This window comes from Oncorhynchus clarkii, chromosome 30 (assembly GCF_045791955.1).
Source record: "Oncorhynchus clarkii lewisi isolate Uvic-CL-2024 chromosome 30, UVic_Ocla_1.0, whole genome shotgun sequence".
NCBI classification, from domain to species: Eukaryota; Metazoa; Chordata; class Actinopteri; order Salmoniformes; family Salmonidae; genus Oncorhynchus; species Oncorhynchus clarkii.
The window spans coordinates 46,252,212-46,272,001 of record NC_092176.1 but is presented as its reverse complement, the minus strand read 5'-3'; the positions used below and the strand labels follow the sequence as shown (position 1 = coordinate 46,272,001).

The following is a 19,790-nucleotide window of genomic DNA, read 5'->3' as shown; positions in this document are numbered from 1 at the left end:
TCAGCATTTCACTGTAAGGTCTACTACACCTGTTGTATTCAGCATTTCACTGTAAGGTCTACTACACCTGTTGTAGTCAGCATTTCACTGTAAGGTCTACTACACCTGTTGTATTCAGCATTTCACTGTGAGGTCTACTACACCTGTTGTATTCAGCATTTCACTGTAAGGTCTACTACACCTGTTGCATTCAGCATTTCACTGTAAGGTCTACTACACCTGTTGTTTTCAGCATTTCACTGTAAGGTCTACTACACCTGTTGTATTCAGCATTTCACTGTAAGGTCTCCCTGTTGTATTCAGCATTTCACTGTGAGGTCTACTACACCTGTTGTATTCAGCATTTCACTGTAAGGTCTCCCTGTTGTATTCAGCATTTCACTGTAAGGTCTACTACACCTGTTGTATTCAGCATTTCACTGTAAGGTCTACTACACCTGTTGTATTCAGCATTTCACTGTGAGGTCTACTACACCTGTTGTATTCAGCATTTCACTGTGAGGTCTACTACACCTGTTGTATTCAGCATTTCACTGTAAGGTCTACTACACCTGTTGTATTCAGCATTTCACTGTAAGGTCTCCCTGTTGTATTCAGCATTTCACTGTGAGGTCTACTACACCTGTTGTATTCAGCATTTCACTGTAAGGTCTCCCTGTTGTATTCAGCATTTCACTGTAAGGTCTACTAGACCTGTTGTATTCAGCATTTCACTGTGAGGTCTACTACACCTGTTGTATTCAGCATTTCACTGTAAGGTCTACTACACCTGTTGTATTCAGCATTTCACTGTGAGGTCTACTACACCTGTTGTATTCAGCATTTCACTGTGAGGTCTCCCTGTTGTATTCGGCATTTCACTGTAAGGTCTCCCTGTTGTATTCAGCATTTCACTGTGAGGTCTACCTGTTGTATTCAGCATTTCACTGTAAGGTCTACTACACCTGTTGTATTCAGCATTTCACTGTGAGGTCTACTACACCTGTTGTATTCAGCATTTCACTGTGAGGTCTACTACACCTGTTGTATTCAGCATTTCACTGTAAGGTCTACTACACCTGTTGTATTCAGCATTTCACTGTAAGGTCTACTACACCTGTTGTATTCAGCATTTCACTGTAAGGTCTACTACACCTGTTGTATTCAGCATTTCACTGTGAGGTCTACTACACCTGTTGTATTCAGCATTTCACTGTGAGGTCTACTACACCTGTTGTATTCAGCATTTCACTGTAAGGTCTACTACACCTGTTGTATTCAGCATTTCACTGTAAGGTCTACCTGTTGTATTCAGCATTTCACTGTAAGGTCTCCCTGTTGTATTCAGCATTTCACTGTAAGGTCTACTACACCTGTTGTATTCAGCATTTCACTGTGAGGTCTACTACACCTGTTGTATTCAGCATTTCACTGTGAGGTCTACCTGTTGTATTCAGCATTTCACTGTAAGGTCTACTACACCTGTTGTATTCAGCATTTCACTGTGAGGTCTACCTGTTGTATTCAGCATTTCACTGTAAGGTCTACTACACCTGTTGTATTCAGCACTTCACTGTAAGGTCTACTACACCTGTTGTATTCATCATTTCACTGTGAGGTCTACTACACCTGTTGTATTCAGCATTTCACTGTAAGGTCTACTACACCTGTTGTATTCAGCATTTCACTGTGAGGTCTACTACACCTGTTGTATTCAGCATTTCACTGTGAGGTCTACTACACCTGTTGTATTCAGCATTTCACTGTAAGGTCTACTACACCTGTTGTATTCAGCATTTCACTGTGAGGTCTACTACACCTGTTGTATTCAGCATTTCACTGTAAGGTCTACTACACCTGTTGTATTCAGCATTTCACTGTAAGGTCTCCCTGTTGTATTCAGCATTTCACTGTAAGGTCTCCCTGTTGTATTCAGCATTTCACTGTAAGGTCTACCTGTTGTATTCAGCATTTCACTGTAAGGTCTACTACACCTGTTGTATTCAGCATTTCACTGTGAGGTCTACTACACCTGTTGTATTCAGCATTTCACTGTGAGGTCTACTACACCTGTTGTATTCAGCATTTCACTGTAAGGTCTACTACACCTGTTGTATTCAGCATTTCACTGTGAGGTCTACTACACCTGTTGTATTCAGCATTTCACTGTAAGGTCTACTACACCTGTTGTATTCAGCATTTCACTGTAAGGTCTCCCTGTTGTATTCGGCATTTCACTGTAAGGTCTCCCTGTTGTATTCAGCATTTCACTGTGAGGTCTACTACACCTGTTGTATTCAGCATTTCACTGTGAGGTCTACTACACCTGTTGTATTCAGCATTTCACTGTGAGGTCTACTACACCTGTTGTATTCAGCATTTCACTGTAAGGTCTACTACACCTGTTGTATTCAGCATTTCACTGTAAGGTCTCCCTGTTGTATTCAGCATTTCACTGTAAGGTCTCCCTGTTCTATTCGGCACGTGACAAATAACCTTTGATTTGAGATACTCTTCATAATTCATTATAAGCACATTAATAATGCATTGTTAATGCCATCATCGACTGGGTGATGCTGATATCTCACCTAGCGCTGGAGAAGTACGGGCTTCCTTCCTCTTCAAACCGTTTGACGATGGGTTCCTTCATGGCGGCCTCCTGCTCTGCTGTGAACTGAACATGGGACATTGCATATATTAGTCCTGTAACATCTTAGATCAGCCCGATCCAAACCTCCCCTTGGGGACCCCCAGCCAATCCAAACCTCCCCTTGGGGACCCCCAGCCGATCCAAACCTCCCCTTGGGACCCCCAGCCGATCCAAACCTCCCCTTGGGGACCCCCAGCCGATCCAAACCTCCCCTTGGGGACCCCCAGCCGATCCAAACCTCCCCTTGGGGACCCCCAGCCGATCCAAACCTCCCCTTGGGGACCCCCAGCCGATCCAAACCTCCCCTTGGGGACCCCCAGCCGATCCAAACCTCCCCTTGGGGACCCCCAGCCGATCCAAACCTCCCCTTGGGGACCCCCAGCCGATCCAAACCTCCCCTTGGGGACCCCCAGCCGATCCAAACCTCCCCTTGGGGACCCCCAGCCGATCCAAACCTCCCCTTGGGGACCCCCAGCCGATCCAAACCTCCCCTTGGGGACCCCCAGCCGATCCAAACCTCCCCTTGGGGATCCCCAGTAGAGTAATACTGACCTCCTGACCTCTCTAGTCCGCTGGTCTCTAGATGTTAACCCACTGAGAGATGGTGGTGTAATACTGACCTCCTTGCCCTCTCTAGTCCGCTGGTCTCTAGTGATGGTCGCTAGTACGGTGGCAGCCTGCTCTCCACCCATCACAGAGATACGGGAGTTGGGCCACATGTACAGAAACCGGGGGCTGGAGGAGGGGAGGAGACATCTTGTTTACTGGACATGAGGAACCAAGGGTTCCTCTAGCTACCAGGAAAGAAGGACCTAATCCTAGGACCAACCCTCAGTAAAATAGTTCTGTCCATATAGGGCAGGGATCATCAATTAGATTCAGTCGCACAACATTTTTTTCTTGAGTGGATGGAGGGAGGCCGGAACATAATTACAAATCATTTCTAGACTTCAAATTTGACCGCAAGAATCCCAAAACAGATATAATGTCAGACTAAAAGAAAATAATTTCAAACCTTGTTTACATTTGTGACTCTATTATGTGCAGGAACACTTAGGAACAGATTTCTTATATTAAATCACTTGGGAGATGATTTCCTGGTGTTTCTACACTATTTTATGTCCAACAATTAAAACTCCACTTATTTATTTTTGCTCAGTACCAGATTAAACCGGGGGCCAGATTAAACCCCCCCGGACCACCAGTTGGGGAACACTGATATAGGGTGGTGTAGTGTGCACTATGTAGTGTGTACTATGTAGTGTGTAGGGTATACCCGTAGGCTTGACAGGGCATTTCATTAGGACCTGTATTGTCGGGTGGTGTAGTGTGTACTATGTAGTGTGTACTATGTAGTGTGTAGGGTATACCTGTAGGCTTGACAGGGCATTTCATTAGGACCTGTATTGTCGGGTGGTGTAGTGTGTACTATGTAGTGTGTACTATGTAGTGTGTAGGGTATACCTGTAGGCTTGACAGGGCATGTCATTAGGACCTGTATTGTCGGGTGGTGTAGTGTGTACTATGTAGTGTGTAGGGTATACCTGTAGGCTTGACAGGGCATTTCATTAGGACCTGTATTGTCGGGTGGTGTAGTGTGTACTATGTAGTATGTAGGGTATACCTGTAGGCTTGACAGGGCATTTCATTAGGACCTGTATTGTCGGGTGGTGTAGTGTGTACTATGTAGTGTGTACTATGTAGTGTGTAGGGTATACCTGTAGGCTTGACAGGGCATGTCATTAGAACCTGTATTGTCGGGTGGTGTAGTGTGTACTATGTAGTGTGTAGGGTATACCTGTAGGCTCTGCCACACATGCCGTAGTTGCCCGCTCCGTACGAGCCGCCGATGATCACCGTGATCTTGGGCACGTTGGCACACGCAACCGCCGTGACCATCTTAGCCCCGTCCTTGGCGATGCCACCTGCCTCGTACTCCCTGCCCACCATGAAGCCTGCAGAGAGAGACAGAGAGAGGAGAGGACAGAGAGGGGAGAGGACAAAGAGGGGAGGAGGACAGAGAGGGGAGGAGGACAGAGGGAGAGGAGGACAGAGAGTGACACAGGGTCAGAGAGGGGGAGGAGGACAGAGAGTGACACAGGGTCAGAGAGGGGGAGAGGACAGGGAGAGAGGGGGTGGAGGACAGAGAGGGGAGAGGACAGAGAGGGGAGGAGGACAGAGAGGGGAGGAGGACAGAGAGTGACACAGGGTCAGAGAGGGGGAGGAGGACAGAGAGTGACACAGGGTCAGAGAGGGGGAGAGGACAGGGACAGAGGGGGAGGAGGACAGAGAGTGACACAGGGTCAGAGAGGGGGAGGAGGACAGAGAGTGACACAGGGTCAGAGAGGGGGAGAGGACAGGGACAGAGGGGGAGGAGGACAGAGAGTGACACAGGGTCAGAGAGGGGGAGGAGGACAGAGAGTGACACAGGGTCAGAGAGGGGGAGGAGGACAGAGGGGGAGGAGGACAGAGAGTGACACAGGGTCAGAGAGGGGGAGGAGGACAGAGAGTGACACAGGGTCAGAGAGGGGGAGGAGGACAGAGGGGGAGGAGGACAGAGAGTGACACAGGGTCAGAGAGGGGGAGAGGACAGAGGGGGAGGAGGACAGAGAGTGACACAGGGTCAGAGAGGGGGAGAGGACAGGGACAGAGGGGGAGGAGGACAGAGAGTGACACAGGGTCAGAGAGGGGGAGGAGGACAGAGAGTGACACAGGGTCAGAGAGGGGGAGGAGGACAGAGGGGGAGGAGGACAGAGAGTGACACAGGGTCAGAGAGGGGGAGAGGACAGGGACAGAGGGGGAGGAGGACAGAGAGTGACACAGGGTCAGAGAGGGGGAGAGGACAGGGACAGAGGGGGAGGAGGACAGAGAGTGACACAGGGTCAGAGAGGGGGAGAGGACAGAGGGGGAGGAGGACGGAGGGGGAGGAGGACAGAGAGTGACACAGGGTCAGAGCACAAAACAAAAAGATGAACCATTGAACTTCATACACCCTGCCAGCCATGTTTTGTAGAAGGAATCCATCTCGTCTGTACTTACCCGTGATGTTTTGTAGAAAGATAAGTGGAATGTTTCTTTGACAGCACAACTCTATGAAATGAGTTGCCTGGAACACAGTAATGCAGAAGTCAATATGTACATAGTGGTTATTTTACTGTGAACTAAAAGATCCTACTTCTCTGTAATCATGTGGCAGATCAACTTCAACGGCATAAACTTACTTTCTTAGCAGACTCTGAGAACAGGACCCCATTGTTACCAATGATTCCAACAGGGTAACCAAATATCCTGGAGAACCCTGTGAACAGACATGAGAATGAATCAATCACACCTGTACTACAACACAGCGCAGGGCTAATCACACCTGTACGACAACAACACACAGGTCTAATCACACCTGTACTACAACACCACACAGGTCTAATCACACCTGTACTACAACACCACACAGGTCTAATCACACCTGTACTACAACACAGCGCAGGGCTAATCACACCTGTACGACAACAACACACAGGTCTAATCACACCTGTACTACAACACCACACAGGTCTAATCACACCTGTACTACAACAACAAGGTAACCAAATATCCTGGAGAACCCTGTGAACAGACATGAGAATGAATCAATCACACCTGTACCCTAACGACACGCAGGTCTAATCACACCTGTACTACAACACCACACAGGTCTAATCACACCTGTACTACAACACCACACAGGTCTAATCACACCTGTACTACAACACCACACAGGTCTAATCACACCTGTACTACAACAACACACAGGTCTAATCACACCTGTACCCTGTACTACAACACCACACAGGTCTAATCACACCTGTACTACAACACCACACAGGTCTAATCACACCTGTACTACAACACCACACAGGTCTAATCACACCTGTACTACAACACAGCGCAGGGCTAATCACACCTGTACGACAACAACACACAGGTCTAATCACACCTGTACTACAACACCACACAGGTCTAATCACACCTGTACTACAACAACAAGGTAACCAAATATCCTGGAGAACCCTGTGAACAGACATGAGAATGAATCAATCACACCTGTACCCTAACGACACGCAGGTCTAATCACACCTGTACTACAACACCACACAGGTCTAATCACACCTGTACTACAACACCACACAGGTCTAATCACACCTGTACTACAACACCACACAGGTCTAATCACACCTGTACTACAACAACACACAGGTCTAATCACACCTGTACCCTGTACTACAACACCACACAGGTCTAATCACACCTGTACTACAACACCACACAGGTCTAATCACACCTGTACTACAACACCACACAGGTCTAATCACACCTGTACTACAACACCACACAGGTCTAATCACACCTGTACTACAACAACACACAGGTCTAATCACACCTGTACTCTGTACTACAACACCACACAGGTCTAATCACACCTGTACTACAACACCACACAGGTCTAATCACACCTGTACCCTGTACTACAACAACACACAGGTCTAATCACACAGGTCTAATCACACCTGTACCCTAACGACACGCAGGTCTAATCACACCTGTACTACAACACCACACAGGTCTAATCACACCTGTACCCTGTACTACAACACCACACAGGTCTAATCACACCTGTACTACAACACCACACAGGTCTAATCACACCTGTACTACAACACCACACAGGTCTAATCACACCTGTACTACAACAACACACAGGTTTAATCACACCTGTACTACAACAACACACAGGTCTAATCACACCTGTACCCTAACGACACACAGGTCTAATCACACCTGTACTACAACACGCAGGTCTAATCACACCTGTACTACAACAACACACAGGTCTAATCACACCTGTACCCTGTACTACAACACCACACAGGTCTAATCACACCTGTACCCTGTAATACAACAACACACAGGTCTAATCACACCTGTACTACAACACCACACAGGTCTAATCACACCTGTACTACAACACCACACAGGTCTAATCACACCTGTACTACAACACCACACAGGTCTAATCACACCTGTACTACAACACCACACAGGTCTAATCACACCTGTACTACAACACCACACAGGTCTAATCACACCTGTACTACAACACCACACAGGTCTAATCACACCTGTACTACAACAACACACAGGTCTAATCACACCTGTACCCTGTACTACAACACCACACAGGTCTAATCACACCTGTACTACAACACCACACAGGTCTAATCACACCTGTACCCTGTACTACAACAACACACAGGTCTAATCACACCTGTACTACAACAACACACAGGTCTAATCACACCTGTACTACAACACCACACAGGTCTAATCACACCTGTACTACAACAACACGTTGTCTCTCAACACATGCAGGGTTATATCACCTGTACCCTGTACTCCTGCAGGGTTATATCCAAATACTGGCTGTACTTTAAGGTTCTGTACTGTAGATGTTTACCACATGACTAAAAGTATGTGGACACCTGCTAGTCCAACATCTCATTCCAAAAATCATGGTCGTTAATATGGGTCAGGGCTCTGTGCAGGCCAGTCAAGTTCTTCCACACTGATCTCGACAAACCATTTCTGTATGGACCTCGCTTTGTGCACAGGGGCATTGTCATGTTGAAACAGGAAAGGGCCTTCCCCAAACTGATGCCACAAAGTTGGAAGCACAGAATCATCTAGAATATCATTGTATGCTGTATTTTTCTGAGGTTCCTTCACTGGAACTAAAGGGGCCACAGCCTGAACCATGAAAAACAGCCCCAGATCATTATTCCTCCACCAAACATTACAGTTGGCACTATGCATTGGGGCATGTAGAGTTCTCCTGGCTTCCACCAAACCCAGATGCGTCTGTCGGACTGCCAGATGGGGAAGAGTGATTCATCAGTCCAGAGAATAAATTTCCACTGCTCCAGAGTCCAATGGTGGTGAGCTTTACACCACTCCAGCTGATGCTTGGTATTATGCATGGTGATCTTAGGCTTGTGTGCTGCTGCTCTGCCATGGAAACCCATTTCATGAAGCTCCTGACGAACAGTTCTTGTGCTGAAGTGGCTTCCAGAGGCAGTTTGGAACTCGGTAGTGGCCGTTACAACCGAGGACAGACAATTTTTACGCGCTACTTGTTTCAGCACTCGGCAGCACTGTTCTGTGAGCTTGTGTGGTCTACCACTTCGCGGCTGAGCCGTTGTTGCTCATAGACGTTTCCATTTCACAATAACATCACTTACAGTTTACTGGGGCAGCTCTAGCAGGACAGAAATTTGACAAACTGACTTGTTGGAAAGGTGGGATCCTATGACGGTGCCACATTGAAAGTCACTGAGCTGTTCAGTAAGGCTATTCTACGGTCAATGTTTGTCTATGGAGATCGCATGGCTGTGTGCTTGATTTTATACACCTGTCCGCAACGGGTGTGGCTGAACTCCACACACAGAGACTCATACAAAGCTCTACCTCGCCCTCCATTTGGCAAATCTGGCCATAACTCTATCCTCCTGATTCCTGCTTAGAAGCAAGAACTAAACAGTAATTACCAGTGACTCACTCAATACGGAAGAGGTCAGATGACGGATGCTAAAGGAGCTACAGGAAAAGGAGGGTCGAACAGGCCCCCATTAACATCGACGTGGCTGTAGTGGAGCGGGTCGAGAGTTTCAAGTTGTGGTACTTTTTATTTAAAAAATGTACTTTAGTTTATTTAGCTTTATTTATTGACCCCAGGTTGTATAAACTGATAGCGACCAGCCTAAACCCCCAGGTAGTATAAACTGATAGCGACCAGCCTAAACCCCCAGGTAGTATAAACTGATAGCGCCCAGCCTAAACCCCCAGGTTGTATAAACTGATAGCGACCAGCCTAAACCCCCAGGTAGTATAAACTGATAGCGACCAGCCTAAACCCCCAGGTAGTATAAACTGATAGCGACCAGCCTAAACCCCCAGGTAGTATAAACTGATAGCGACCAGCCTAAACCCCCAGGTAGTATAAACTGATAGCGACCAGCCTAAACCCCCAGGTAGTATAAACTGATAGCGACCAGCCTAAACCCCCAGGTAGTATAAACTGATAGTGACCAGCCTAAACCCCCAGGTAGTATAAACTGATAGTGACCAGCCTAAACCCCCAGGTAGTATAAACCCCAGGTAGTATAAACTGATAGCGACCAGCCTAAACCCCAGGTAGTATAAACTGATGGTGACCAGCCTAAACCCCCAGGTAGTATAAACTGATGGTGACCAGCCTAAACCCCCAGGTAGTATAAACTGATAGCGACCAGCCTAAACCCCCAGGTTGTATAAACTGATAGCGCCCAGCCTAAACCCCCAGGCAGTATAAACCCCAGGTAGTATAAACTGATAGCGACCAGCCTAAACCCCCAGGTAGTATAAACTGATAGCGACCAGCCTAAACCCCCAGGCAGTTTAAACCCCAGGTAGTATAAACTGATAGTGACCAGCCTAAACCCCCAGGTTGTATAAACTGATAGCGCCCAGCCTAAACCCCCAGGCAGTATAAACCCCAGGTAGTATAAACTGATAGCGACCAGCCTAAACCCCCAGGTAGTATAAACTGATGGTGACCAGCCTAAACCCCCAGGTAGTATAAACTGATAGCGACCAGCCTAAACCCCCAGGTTGTATAAACTGATAGCGCCCAGCCTAAACCCCCAGGCAGTATAAACCCCAGGTAGTATAAACTGATAGCGACCAGCCTAAACCCCCAGGTAGTATAAACTGATAGCGACCAGCCTAAACCCCCAGGCAGTTTAAACCCCAGGTAGTATAAACTGATAGTGACCAGCCTAAACCCCCAGGTTGTATAAACTGATAGCGCCCAGCCTAAACCCCCAGGCAGTATAAACCCCAGGTAGTATAAACTGATAGCGACCAGCCTAAACCCCAGGTAGTATAAACTGATAGCGACCAGCCTAAACCCCCAGGCAGTATAAACCCCAGGTAGTATAAACTGATAGCGACCAGCCTAAACCCCCAGGTAGTATAAACCCCAGGTAGTATAAACTGATAGCGACCAGCCTAAACCCCCAGGTAGTATAAACTGATAGCGACCAGCCTAAACCCCCAGGTAGTATAAACTGATAGCGACCAGCCTAAACCCCCAGGTAGTATAAACTGATAGCGACCAGCTTAAACCCCATGTAGTATAAACTGATAGCGACCAGCCTAAACCCCCAGGTAGTATAAACTGATAGCGACCAGCCTAAACCCCCAGGTTGTATAAACTGATAGCGACCAGCCTAAACCCCCAGGTAGTATAAACTGATAGCGACCAGCCTAAACCCCCAGGCAGTATAAACCCCATGTAGTATAAACTGATAGCGACCAGCCTAAACCCCCAGGCAGTATAAACCCCAGGTAGTATAAACTGATAGCGACCAGCCTAAACCCCCAGGTAGTATAAACTGATAGCGACCAGCCTAAACCCCCAGGTTGTATAAACTGATAGCGACCAGCCTAAACCCCAGGTAGTATAAACTGATAGCGACCAGCCTAAACCCCCAGGTAGTATAAACTGATAGCGACCAGCCTAAACCCCCAGGTAGTATAAACTGATAGCGACCAGCCTAAACCCCCAGGCAGTATAAACTGATAGCGACCAGCCTAAACCCCCAGGTAGTATAAACCCCAGGTAGTATAAACTGATAGCGACCAGCCTAAACCCCCAGGTAGTATAACCCCCAGGTTGTATAAACTGATAGTGATCAGCCTAAACCCCCAGGTAGTATAAACTGATAGCGACCAGCCTAGTACTCACCTGTGACCACCGTATCTCCATAGAAGGCTTTGAACTCATCAAACCGGCTGCCATCGACAATCCTGGCTATCACCTGGCAATCACACAGTAGAACAAATTATAACACAACCTAACAGACAACCCTGGCTATCACATAGTAGAACATATTAAATATATTATAACACAATATAAAAGTCAATTTAAAATGCCCCTGTGGGACATGGACCCCATAATAACAATGAACCAGTACAATAGGGGGTTTCAGCTCATCCAGACTCCTTGGACTCCCATAATAATAAGTACATTAATAAACGTGTGTGTGTGGGGGGGGGGGGGGGGGGTACCTCTCTGACGTCAAAGTTGCGTTTGAGGTTGGCTCCTACGATGCCATACAGCTCCTCAGCTGGGTAGAGAGGCGCCTCGGGGGGCTCTGTGGTCACCTGGCAACACAGCGGGTCCATAACACCATGTCAATAGAAGGGCAACAAACCACGTACAACATGTTTCAGTGACTTTATGTAGTGACGTCTCTTTTTGTTTCACATTTGTTTTTCTGAAGAAAATAAATAGAACAAACATTAGCTACACAAGAAACCAACACAACTCCTTTGACGTCAACAAAAACTATAGACCTGTATCCCTTCTATATTTTGGTTGGGGTTTATATTTTCTTTCCAAAAACACTTGAGCGTTCTGTCTCTGGTCAACTCTCTCAGAATGAGAGAGTTATAATCGCCCACCTGTATGCTGAGGTTATCGCCCACCTGTATGCTGAGGTTATCGCCCACCTGTATGCTGAGGTTATCGCCCACCTGTATGCTGAGGTTATCGCCCACCTGTATGCTGAGGTTATCGCCCACCTGTATGCTGAGGTTATCGCCCACCTGTATGTTCTTGGTGTAGTTGAGGTTGCGGACGGCCTTGCGAGCCAGGTGAAGGGCGTGGCTATCGTCTAGAGCGTAGTGGTCTGTTACGCCTGACTTCCTGTGGGACAGGAAACAAACACAGATCAACATTGGAGAGGAACCAGACCTAACTAATATCATACTGATACCTGCTCCATGGTACCATACAGTACCCACCATACCCAACTCATACCATACAGTACCTACCATACAGCACCTACCATACCTAACTCAAACCATACAGTACCTACCATACCTAACTCATACCATACAGTACCTACCATACCATACAGTACCTACCATACCTAACTCAGACCATACAGTACCTACCATACCCAACTCATACCATACAGTACCTACCATACACAACTCATACCATACAGTACCTACCATACCTAACTCATACCATACAGTACCTACCATACCTAACTCATACCATACAGTACCTACCATACCCAACTCATACCATACAGTACGCACCATACCCAACTCAGACCATACAGTACCTACCATACCCAACTCATACCATACAGTACGCACCATACCCAACTCAGACCATACAGTACCTACCATACCCAACTCATACCATACAGTACGCACCATACCCAACTCAGACCATACAGTACCTACCATACCTAACTCAGACATTACAGGCATCTATTAATATAACACCTGGTCATCCCCACTGCCTCTGGTCTGGCGGACTCACTAAACACACATACTGCGTTTGTAAATTATGTCCTAGTGTTGGAGTATGCCCGTCTGTCTGTAAATACATTTTTAAAAACAATAAAATTGTGCTGTCTGGTTTGCTTAATATGACTCAACTCCAGCCACTTTAATAATTAAATATTTTACATAAATTATCACTAGTCACTTAAAAACAATGCTACCTAATATAATGTTTACATACCCTACATTACTCATCTCATATGTATATACTGTACTCTATATCATCTACTGCATCTTTATGTAATACATGTATCACTAGCCACTTTAACTATGCCACTTTGTTTACATACTCATCTCATATGTATATACTGCATTCCATACCATCTACTGCATCTTGCCTATGCCGTTCTGTACCATCACTCATTCATATATCTTTATGTACATATTCTTTATCCCTTTACACTTGTGTGTATAAAGTAGTAGTTTTGGAATTGTTAGCTAGATTACTTGTTGGTTATTACTGCATTGTCTGAACTAGAAGCACAAGCATTTCGCTACACTCGCATTAACATCTGCTAACCATGTGTATGTGACAAATAAAATTTGATTTGATTTATTTTGAACTTTTACGAACTATGACAATTGAGTACTTTTTCTACCACAGAAAGGACCAATGCTGTATTTGTATTAATTATAGATCCCCATTAGTTCCTGCCAAGGCAGCAGCTACTCTTCCTGGGGTTTATTATGGATCCCCATTAGTTCCTGCCAAGGCAGCAGCTACTCTTCCTGGGGTTTATTATGGATCCCCATTAGTTCCTGCCAAGGCATCAACTACTCTTCCTGGGGTTTATTATGGATCCCCATTAGTTCCTGCCAAGGCAGCAGCTACTCTTCCTGGGGTTTATTATGGATCCCCATTAGTTCCTGCCAATGCATCAACTACTCTTCCTGGGGTTTATTATGGATCCCCATTAGTTCCTGCCAATGCATCAACTACTCTTCCTGGGGTTTATTATGGATCCCCATTAGTTCCTGCCAAGGCAGCAGCTACTCTTCCTGGGGTTTATTATGGATCCCCATTAGTTCCTGCCAATGCATCAACTACTCTTCCTGGGGTTTATTATGGATCCCCATTAGTTCCTGCCAAGGCAGCAGCTACTCTTCCTGGGGTTTATTATGGATCCCCATTAGTTCCTGCCAAGGCAGCAGCTACTCTTCCTGGGGTTTATTATGGATCCCCATTAGTTCCTGCCAATGCATCAACTACTCTTCCTGGGGTTTATTATGGATCCCCATTAGTTCCTGCCAAGGCAGCAGCTACTCTTCCTGGGGTTTATTATGGATCCCCATTAGTTCCTGCCAATGCATCAACTACTCTTCCTGGGGTTTATTATGGATCCCCATTAGTTCCTGCCAAGGCAGCAGCTACTCTTCCTGGGGTTTATTATGGATCCCCATTAGTTCCTGCCAATGCATCAACTACTCTTCCTGGGGTTTATTATGGATCCCCATTAGTTCCTGCCAAGGCAGCAGCTACTCTTCCTGGGGTTTATTATGGATCTCCATTAGTTCCTGCCAAAGCAGCAGCTACTCTTCCTGGGGTCCAGCAAAATTCAGGCAGTTTATACAATTGTAAAAACATTACATTCACAGATTTCACAACACACTGCGTGCCCTCAGGCCTCTGCTCCACCATGATGTCATACTGCCTGATACCTGCAGTGAAGATCCGCCCCTCCAAGATCCTCAGCAGAGACAGTCTCCCCTGTTGCTGCTTTTACCTGAAAAACAACACAACGCATCAGTTCTACACAGTAGGGTTGCCATGATACAGCGGGGTTGCCATGATACAGCGGGGTTGCCATGATACAGCAGGGTTGCCATGATACAGCGGGGTTGCCATGATACAGCGGGGTTGCCATGATACAGCGGGGTTGTCATGATAGCACCGTTAAGACACATCATTTTCTAAATTATGAATATCTATAATACGTTATCTAGTCCTCACCAGAGGAGGTCCTCCCAGGAAGATGGTTCCTTGTTTCCTGACGATGATACTCTCATCAGCCATGGCTGGGACATACGCTCCTCCCGCTGTACACGACCCCATAACCACCGCTATCTGGAACACATATACAAACACATACACTGAACAAAAATATAAACAAAATCATTTCTAAGATTTTACAGTTCATATAAGGAAATCAGTCCATTTAAATTAATGAATCTATTGATTTCACATGACTGGGCAGGGGTGCCACAAAAAAAACAGCACTCTAAAATGCAGTTTTAACAACACAACGCAACGCCACAGTTTTGAGGGAGTGTGCAATTGGCATGTTGACTGTAGGAATGTCCACCAGAGCTGTTGCCAGAGAATTACATTTTAATTTCTCTACCATAAGCCGCCTGCAACGTCGTTTTAGAGAATTTTGCAGTATGTCCATCCGGCCTGACAACCATGGACCACGTGTTTGGTGTTGTGTGGGCGAGCAGTTTGTTGATGTTAATGTTGTGAACAGAGTGCCCCATGGTGGGGTTATGGTATGGACAGGCATAAGCTACGGACAACAAACATGGAACTCGATGGCAATTTGAATGCACAGAGATACCGTGACGAGATCCTGAGGCCCATTGTTGTGCCATTCATCCATCACCTCATGTTTCAGCATGATAATACACGGCCCCATGTCACAAGGATCTGTACACAATTCCTGGAAGCTGAAAATGTCCCAGTTCTTCCATGGCCTGCATACTCACCAGATATGTCACCCGTTTGGGATGCTCTGGTTCGACGTGCACGACAGTGTATTCCAGTTCCCACCAATATCTAGTAACTTCACACAGCCATTGAAGAGGAGTGGGATAACATTCCACAATCAACAGCCTGATCAACTCTATGTGAAGGAGATGTGTCAAGCTACATGAGGAAAATGGTGGTCACACCAGATACTGACTGGTTTTCTGATCTTCGATGGGGGCGGAGGGCGGAGTCTGGTCACACATTACATGTAGATCTGAATATCCATGGTGCTCAGTACTATGATTGGGAAAGTGATAATATATAATTCACAAGTGATAAACTAATATTGTAACCCATCAGATTATTCTTGATTTAAATCTTGTCTTTACATATACTAAATAATATATGTGTGTGAAATTTGTTTTGATTTAGAATGGACCATGATCATGCACCTGTCTTGAAACAGGGGGAAAAAATACATGGCTTCTATGCACTTAAATAGCAGATGGAGGACACTTTTTCAAGTGGTTCATTTTCCTGCCAGCCAGGAAGGCTATTCTCCTGTTTTAAAGAGAAGCAATGCTTAATATTAGGAAAGTTGAGAAATAAATATAGTAGGCCTAGCCTATAGAAAGCTGATCCTCCTCTTTTTAGTAGAGGCCATGTTTTCTCACACAATCAAAAATCACATGTATTCAGCACAACAGCTGTAGACCTTACCGTGAAATGCTTACTGACGAGCTTGTTGTATTCGGCGCGTGAGACAAATAACATTCTATTTTATTTTTGATTTGATGTTGTATCGTGAGGTCCCTTGGTAATTCCCAGCACTAATTATGGGTCAGACTCTACTCCATCTTTCAAAATATGACCTGTGTAAAAAGGCTGCAGTCTAGTGGTAAAGTTCACAGTGTGTCTACTCCTTTCCCCACCGGAGACCGAGGTTCAAGCCCTACTCCAACCCTTCAATCAGCCCATTTCCTCTGTTTAAATTGTGTGTAAATATACACTCAAAAATATATTTAAAAAATAAAAAATACACATTACCTGTGCTATTCCTTACCTGTGCTATTCCTTACCTGTGCTATTCCTTACCTGTGCTATTCCTTACCTGTGCTATTCCTTACCTGTGCTATTCCTTACCTGTGCTATTCATTACCTGTGCTATTCATTACCTGTGCTATTCCTTACCTGTGCTATTCCTTACCTGTGCTATTCCTTACCTGTGCTATTCCTTACCTGTGCTATTCCTTACCTGTGCTATTCCTTACCTGTGCTATTCCTTACCTGTGCTATTCCTTACCTGTGCTATTCATTACCTGTGCTATTCCTTACCTGTGCTATTCATTACCTGTGCTATTCATTACCTGTGCTATTCATTACCTGTGCTATTCATTACTTGTGCTATTCATTACCTGTCCTATTCCGTCTGAGGAGAGGCGAGCCTGGTTGAAGAAGATCCGTCCAAAGTGATCTCTGTCTGGGAAGACCTCGGCCTGTCTGGGGAGGTTGGCTCCTCCGGAGTCCACTGCAGAGGCACACAATCACAAATCAACTCCTATTACTTGACCCCTAGTCCCTGACCCCTAGTCCCTGACCCCTAGTCCCTGACCCCTAGTCCACTATAGGAGACAACCACTGGGAGAGTGTTACATACGTACATCTACATTGATAACACAGCTATCCCCATGCTGCCACCAGTATAGAGAAGGAGAGGGCACTCACCCAGGTAGATACATGGCAGGTGGTTCTGCTGAGCTATCTCCTGGGCTCGGAGATGCTTCTTCACTGTGACTGGGTAGTAGGTGCCTCCTTTCACTGTGGCGTCGTTAGCAACAATAACACACTCCACCCTGGAGGGAATGTGGCAGATGACCAGTCAGAAGAGTAGATAACAATGAAAGGGGCTGCTGGAACAATAAGCATTAGGTCTGAAACCCACCATCTTCCAGGACCTGTGTCTTCAGTACTCTACAGTGCAATACCCGTGCTCTACCACGCGTCCACGGCACTCTACAGTGTTTACAGTACTAGTGTTTACAGTACTAGTGTTTACAGTACTCTACAGTGTTTACAGTACTAGTGTTTACAGTACTCTACAGTGTTTACAGTACTAGTGTTTACAGTACTCTACAGTGTCAACAGTACTCTACAGTGTTTACAGTACTCTACAGTGTTAACAGTACTAGTGTTTACAGTACTCTACAGTGTTTAGTGTCAACAGTACTCTACAGTGTTTACAGTACTAGTGTTTACAGTGCTCTACAGTGTTTACAGTACTAGTGTTTACAGTACTCTACAGTGTTAACAGTACTCTACAGTGTTTACAGTACTATTGTTTACAGTGCTCTACAGTGTTTACAGTACTAGTGTTTACCGTGCTCTACAGTGTTTACAGTACTAGTGTTTACAGTACTCTACAGTGTTTACAGTACTAGTGTTTACAGTACTCTACAGTGTTTACAGTACTAGTGTTTACAGTACTCTACAGTGTTTACAGTACTAGTGTTTACAGTACTCTACAGTGTCAACAGTACTAGTGTTTACAGTACTCTACAGTGTTTAGTGTTTACAGTACTCTACAGTGTTAACAGTACTAGTGTTTACAGTACTCTACAGTGTTTAGTGTCAACAGTACTCTACAGTGTTTACAGTACTAGTGTTTACAGTGCTCTACAGTGTTTACAGTACTAGTGTTTACAGTACTCTACAGTGTTAACAGTACTCTACAGTGTTTACAGTACTATTGTTTACAGTGCTCTACAGTGTTTACAGTACTAGTGTTTACCGTGCTCTACAGTGTTTACAGTACTAGTGTTTACAGTACTCTACAGTGTTTACAGTACTAGTGTTTACAGTACTCTACAGTGTTTACAGTACTAGTGTTTACAGTACTCTACAGTGTTTACAGTACTAGTGTTTACAGTACTCTACAGTGTCAACAGTACTCTACAGTGTTTACAGTACTCTACAGTGTTAACAGTACTAGTGTTTACAGTACTCTACAGTGTTTAGTGTCAACAGTACTCTACAGTGTTTACAGTACTAGTGTTTACAGTGCTCTACAGTGTTTACAGTACTAGTGTTTACAGTACTCTACAGTGTTAACAGTACTCTACAGTGTTTACAGTACTATTGTTTACAGTGCTCTACAGTGTTTACAGTACTAGTGTTTACCGTGCTCTACAGTGTTTACAGTACTAGTGTTTACAGTACTCTACAGTGTTTTACAGTACTAGTGTTTACAGTGCTCTACATTGTTTACAGTGCTCTACAGTGTTTAGTGTCTACAGTACTCTACAGTAATCGACAGTGTTTACCGTAATCTAGTGTTTACCGTAATCTAGTGTTTACAGTAATCTAGTGTTTACAGTAATCTAGTGTTTACAGTACTCTACAGTGTTTACAGTACTCTACAGTGTTTACAGTAATCTACGCACCCTGAGACTCTGCCAATCCCTGTGATGATGCCTCCTGCTGGAACCTCCTCCTTCCCATAGAGCTCATATGCTGCAAACTGGGAGAATTCCAGGAACGGAGACCTGCAGAGAGAAACACCGTAAAGGATAACCTTCGAACACACAGGAACCCTCAGACCTACAAACGTCAAAACAAAGTGGTTGCGGAGTCTCTACAGGGGATAAATCTACAACTAGGTGTTCAGAGAATAGTCCTGTGTGTTTACCCTGGGTCCAGCAGTCTGTCTATGCGTTCTCTGGGGAGGAGCTTCCCTCTGGAGATGTGTAGCTTTCTGGCACGTTCTCCTCCACCTGGTCAACACATTATCAGACAGGCAGGTCAACAGACAGGCAGGTCAACACATTATCAGACAGGCAGGTCAACAGACAGGCAGGTCAACAGACAGGCTGGTCAACACATTATCAGACAGGCTGGTCAACAGACAGGCAGGTCAACAGACAGGCAGGTCAACAGACAGGCTGGTCAACACATTATTAGACAGGCAGGTCGACAGACAGGCTGGTCAACACATTATCAGACAGGCAGGTCAACAGACAGGCTGGTCAACAGACAGGCAGGTCA

At 45.6% G+C, this 19,790-nt stretch overlaps 1 protein-coding gene across 1 annotated transcript in view; it reads right to left on the bottom strand.

The window, feature by feature from the left end:
• Positions 1 to 19,790, bottom strand: part of LOC139390213 (methylcrotonyl-CoA carboxylase subunit 2) — a 33,492-nt gene that overhangs the window by 9,238 nt on the left and 4,464 nt on the right. The window contains exons 3-16 of the mRNA XM_071137470.1: positions 19,435 to 19,519; positions 19,190 to 19,291; positions 17,475 to 17,602; positions 17,165 to 17,277; positions 15,015 to 15,128; positions 14,723 to 14,787; positions 12,311 to 12,410; positions 11,771 to 11,866; positions 11,448 to 11,520; positions 5,851 to 5,927; positions 5,669 to 5,735; positions 4,428 to 4,584; positions 3,250 to 3,364; positions 2,568 to 2,653 (exon numbers count right to left, since the gene is read on the bottom strand). Of these exons, the coding sequence (XP_070993571.1) occupies positions 2,568 to 2,653; positions 3,250 to 3,364; positions 4,428 to 4,584; positions 5,669 to 5,735; positions 5,851 to 5,927; positions 11,448 to 11,520; positions 11,771 to 11,866; positions 12,311 to 12,410; positions 14,723 to 14,787; positions 15,015 to 15,128; positions 17,165 to 17,277; positions 17,475 to 17,602; positions 19,190 to 19,291; positions 19,435 to 19,519 (1,378 nt within the window). The remainder of the gene's footprint in view (positions 1 to 2,567; positions 2,654 to 3,249; positions 3,365 to 4,427; positions 4,585 to 5,668; positions 5,736 to 5,850; positions 5,928 to 11,447; positions 11,521 to 11,770; positions 11,867 to 12,310; positions 12,411 to 14,722; positions 14,788 to 15,014; positions 15,129 to 17,164; positions 17,278 to 17,474; positions 17,603 to 19,189; positions 19,292 to 19,434; positions 19,520 to 19,790) is intronic.